Here is a 5,508-nt window from a genome sequence, read left to right as displayed (position 1 = left end):
TAGACAGACCATCAGCCTGCGGACTGAAGGGTCCCAGGTTCGATTCCAGTCAAGGGCATGTACCTTGGTTGCGGGCACATCCCCAGTGGGGGCTGTGCAGGAGGCAGCTGGTTGATGTTTTTCTCTCATCGATGTTTCTAGCTCTCTATCCCTCTCCCTTCCTCTCTGTAAAAAATCAATAAAATATATTTTTAAAAAATCCCCATTCAGCCTTCTGACCAGACTTCTTGCATTTATATAAATTACTGTTGGTTCCCAGCAAAAGAACCTAAATAGACACTTCTCCAAAGTATACTTACAGAAGTCCAAGAGGCATATGAAATAATGCTTAAAGTCACTAATCATCAGAGAGATGCAAATCAAAATGACAATGAGGTACCACCTCACACCTGTCAGAATGGCTATCATTAACAAATTCACAAATGAGAAGTGTTTGAGAGGATGCAGAGAAAAATAACCCTAGTACACTGCTGGTGGGAATGCAGACTGGTGCAACCTCTGTTGAAACTCTGTATGGAGTTTCCTCAAAAAATTAAAAATGGAACTCCCATTTGACCCAGTGATCCCACTTCTAGGAATATATCCTAGGAAATCAGAAACACCAATCAGAAATAATGCATGCACCCCTATGTTCATAGCAGCACAATTTACAGTATCTAAGATTTGGAAACAGCCTAAGTGCCCATCAGCAGATGAATGGATTAAAAAACTGGTATATCTATACAATGGAATACTATGCAGCTGTAAAAAAGAAAGAACTCTTACCATTTGCAACAGCATGGATGAACCTGGAGAGGATTATTCTAAGCAAAATAAGCAGGTCAGAGAAAGATAGGTATCACATGATCTCACTCATATGCGGAATCTAGTGAACAACATAAACTGATGGACAAAAATAGTTCAAGAGACATAGAAGCATCAAACAGACTGTTGAACCTCAGTGGTACGGCAGTGAAGGGTGGGTGGGTAGGAAGAGATCAACCACTGAACTTGTATGCATATATGCATGACCCATGGACACAGACAATAGTGTGGTGAAGGCCTGGGGTGGGAGGTGGGGGCAGGCTGGAGAGGGCAATGGGGGAAAAGCGGGACATATGTAATACTTTCAACAATAAATTTTTTTTTTTTAAAAAAAAGAATGTAGAACAGAGAGGAAGACTAGAAATACGCTGAGAATAAAGAGGGGGAATTAGAGAAGGGAAGGCACAGAGCCATTCAGCTAGTGGCCATGAGAAAAGAGCACCTCAGAAGTGGTAGATGGGAGGTTATCTGAAATCCGACAGAAACTTGTAACCCTACCTGCAAGTGGTTGCATATGGTTGATTGTCCTCCTGTATAATCTTTCATGGCTCATTTTAGCTATATGTGTTCTCAGTTGAAATGGTGCATGAGTGTATGTGAAATTCATGTTATGCTCAAATTTTTCCCTAATATATCAAACACATTGGAACAAATTTGTGTTTTCTAAACAGCTGTTATAGCAGAACTAACTATATAATTTTTCCACCATAAATTATAGGTTTGTTTTTTTATGTATTACTAATCTATAGCAAATTGCTAAGCAAAAACATATAAACTTGACCATAAAGAAACTTAATTTGGCAGGCAAAATACAGTTTTAAAAGCCAGTACATGTAATGTGATGAACTTATCCTTAGGGTAGTACTTAGTGGATGAAAATAGGCTTGTGGAGGCAGGCTGACTTGGGCTCAAATCTGAGCTCAACCTTGTACTCTTGTGTGATCTTCCATAAGTTCATAACCTGCTAGAGCCTTAGTTTTCCTGTAAAAAGTCTGTAATTATGCATACTTCCTAGGATGGTTATTAAAATCACATGTGTTAAAGCATGCAAAACCCCTAATATAGTATCTTGCGTATAATAAGCATGTAGTAGATGCTATTTCCCCTTTTCTTCCTTTTACTAGGTGAATATGTTCCTTTTAAACAGGACTTTCTTTGGCATCAGTCTTCCTCTAGATCCCCAAAGGGAACTCTCTATAAATTTTTTTCTCCCTTTCTTATACCTATAGGTTCAAGAATATAGAGAGGCTCTTGAAGAAGTCCTCATCAAGGGCAAAAATGGAGTCCCACTTCTGCCCGAGCTATACAGTGTTCCCCTTGACAAGGTGAGCTAGATAGTGCTGTAACATGGGGCTGGGAGAAGAGGAGGAGTACTTCAATAGGTGTTCCCTGTTTGAGTCAAATAATTGTTACTTTCTTCTGATTTTCTAAAATTTTGTCTTTCAGTATAGGACGATAAAGCTATATTTTGTTCCCTTGAAAATAAGATTTTAAAGCACTCACAGTTATGACATTGTTGTACAGCAAGACAAGGGTAAGACCAACTTAACAGTGGTAGTTTCAAGGGTGTATACTTACCCTCAAAATTACCAAGATGCATTAAATATGTATAACCTTTTTGTATGTCAACCATAACTCAATTAAAAATAAACAAAAAAAATTGTTTAGAGGTTGATTTTTTTTTAAAGAAGACCAAACATTAAGCTTGAAAATGATAGGGACATCAGTAGGCAGAACCAGAGTGATGTTCTCTGTGAACTTTCAGGATTTGATATTCTTTGCTCTGAGGCCAGTAATTTGGGATTGTTTGAGTAGATCAGTTTTTGAAAATTAAGTAGGTCTCCATTTTCCCAAAATCCCAGTCAGAAATACTTCTGTTCTTCTTCTCCATTGCGAAAGAGTATTAACCATGGGAGAGATACAGTCTTCAGTTCTAGTAGGTATGGGTGGAATAAGCTCCCAGCAACATCAACAGCATTACCTGAGAGCTTGTTAGAAATGCAGATTTCAGGCCTTCCCCCACACCTACTAAGTCAGAATCTGCCTTTGTACACGATCCTCAGGCAATCTATATCCACCATACAGTTAGAGGAACACTGCTTGACTTTTCAGTGCATTGCATGTGTGACTGTTTCATAGGGTAATGAATCACAATCCAGATTCAGCCCTTGTTGCTGTTTACTATTTAAAATCTTCTATTACCCTTCTTGTAGCTTTTTAATCTATTATTTTAGGTTGATGAAGAATATCAAAACCCTCACACTGTGGACCGAGTCCCCATGGGAAAATTGCCTCATATGTGGGGTCAGTCTCTATACATTTTAGGAACCTTGATGGCAGAGGTAAGGAGAAACTTTAAGACTCTTTTTCTGCTTTAATCACGATAGTAATCAGATTTGTAAATAGCTCATTAAGTCTTTTGCTTTTTGTATTCTGCCTTAATTATATATTTTCCTCCAGGTCATTAGAGTGGAACTGTGACCAGTCCTTGACAAAAATCTTTTCCCCTGGCAACCTTGTCCCTCATGCCCCCAGGGCTTCCTACCTTGGCACTGTACTCTGGGAATAGACCCTACCTAGATCTTTCCCTTTCAGAATGCCCCCGAGTGCCTTGCCTGGTGACTGACAAATGCAGTTGTACTTATACAGCATAACTGATAATGGATTTAAGAGCTAAATTTTCTAAGCAACATAATGCTTCATTCTTTAATTGAATAAACAGATAAGAAAATTTTAGGTACAATGACAACTGGTTAGGAACATCATAGTTTTTATTTATTTGTTTTTGGAAAGGGGCTCTTTAAATGTTTCATATATTAAATTCTGTTGAGACAGCTCTTAATGGGGCACTCGGGAATTTCTGTCAGCTTATTTGTGATATTTTGAGCTGTCTCAACAGAATTTAATATATGTGATTATATAGGAAAGGTTATCTTTTTCACAGTTCTTCAGATTTACTGACACATATATTTCCACATTGTAGGTTATTATGGTGAGCTATAACCTAGGCTCCTAGAGGATATAGGGTGGGACTAAGATATTCTTTCTGAGCCATACTCTATGACCTACTTACATATGACTGTTGATTTTCTGCAGCTATTTTTGTTGTTTTGTTTTCCCCAGTTCTATTGAGATATGATTGACATACATCACTATGAGTTTCAGGTTGATGGTTGTTGGTGCCAATTTAATACCAATAGGAATCCCCAATTTGGGGTATGGTGAAAAAGGAAACTTTACTTAGTGCAAACATCTCTGTTGTAATACAGCACAGTTGTGAGAATAGTATGGCTGTGGAACAGCTAAATGGTGTTACAGCTCAATTATGGAGTAGTACAGCTGTGAAACAGCAGTGCTGTGAGGAGGCCCGTGGGTGAGTGAGTCATGGGGCAAGGCCCCTCTCCCTTCAAAAAAACTCAGCTCTTCTCTGGCTGCTTTGCTCCTCTCCACACTAGTCTGCTTTGCTCTACTCTACTCTGCCCTGCTCTGCCTACTCTTCTCTGCTCTGGTCCCCCGAGATGTCTTCAGTGTTTTATCTTTAGTGTTTCAGCTCCATCCAGGGAAACATGGTCTCAGTCTTACTTCGAATGGAAAAGTGTACTCTCCTTGACAGAGGGGAGTGACTTACATAGAGAGAAGTCCCCCCTATGGCCCCTAATTGGTCTGTCCTTATGCAAATGAGGATGCCAAATCCTCAGTTTGACTGAGGATGCCAAATCCTCAGTTTGACAGTCCAAAAGGCACTGTCAGAATGGAGCCACTCTGATTGGTCAGTGAAGATGCTGATGGGGATATAGTTGTGCAGCTCTTATTGCATGGGGAAAGCCTCAGTCCTATTGCTAGAAATACAGCTCCAGGAACTCTTTTCTAAGGGCTGCCTCAGATGCAGGAACACAGTTCAGACAGGCAGGTCAATGCAGGCTTTTCCCTGAAGTGTGAGAGGCCACTGTTTATAAACAGCTGCTAGGCTCTTCTTTTAAAGTTGAGCCCAGGTAGCCACCAGGAGCCCTTCTTGATAGGTATATTCTTTCTCAAGGTTCAAAAGCATAAAGGTTTGATTATCTGTCATTGACATTATCTATCTATCTATATAAAGAGCCAGGGTCCATAACGTACACAACGACCAAGGCTCTATGGAACACCAGAAGTCAGTGCTGGGTTGCCGTGGTGACCCAACACTGACTGCAGCCAGTGCCGGTGCAGCAATCCAGCACTAACTGACGAGGGTGCTATGGATGTGGCCTGGAGAGAGGCCTGCAGAGAGAGAGGCAGGGTCTGATCCCCAGCCTCCATGGCAGCTGTTTATCAGCCATTGCCTCTCTTTTTCTCTCCCGGCTTTGCCAGCAGCTGCGCCTCTGTTTTTCTCTGGGCCTCCAAACGGGGGCTGCTGATCAGCCCCACCTCTGTGATCAGGCCCAAAGATAGGCCCGGAGATGCTGACTGACATAGAAACCCACCAATCAGAACCTAATTTGGGTGAAGTGTGAGGAGCCAGTGGCTTCCTAGGAGGGAGAGCTTTTGATGCTGACTGGCATAGAAACCGACCAATCAGAACCTAATCTGGCTGAACTGCCGAAGCCAGAACCTAAGGTGGGGGCTGAGGAGAGGGTTTAAGGGCAACAGCTGTTTGGTATAAGGTGTAAGAAAGCGGTTCAATTTTTTCATGACCAGTTTGGCAGTATAGTGCATATGGCTGGCTATCAG

The 5,508-nt window shown here is 41.1% G+C and overlaps 1 protein-coding gene across 3 annotated transcripts in view; it reads left to right on the top strand.

Annotated features, from left to right (window-relative positions):
* The window catches only part of PHKA1 (phosphorylase kinase, alpha 1 (muscle)), a 243,454-nt gene that overhangs the window by 103,773 nt on the left and 134,173 nt on the right, over positions 1-5,508 (top strand). For all 3 annotated transcript variants that reach the window (XM_006764336.2, XM_006764335.2, XM_006764334.2), the window contains exons 11-12: positions 2,034-2,129; positions 3,039-3,146. In XM_006764336.2, the coding sequence (XP_006764399.1) occupies positions 2,034-2,129; positions 3,039-3,146 (204 nt within the window). The remainder of the gene's footprint in view (positions 1-2,033; positions 2,130-3,038; positions 3,147-5,508) is intronic.

The sequence above is a fragment of the Myotis davidii genome, unplaced genomic scaffold, assembly GCF_000327345.1.
Source record: "Myotis davidii unplaced genomic scaffold, ASM32734v1 scaffold481, whole genome shotgun sequence".
Classification (NCBI taxonomy): domain Eukaryota; kingdom Metazoa; phylum Chordata; class Mammalia; order Chiroptera; family Vespertilionidae; genus Myotis; species Myotis davidii.
The sequence above is the reverse complement of the archived record's forward strand: the minus strand, read 5'-3'. Positions and strand labels throughout refer to the sequence as shown.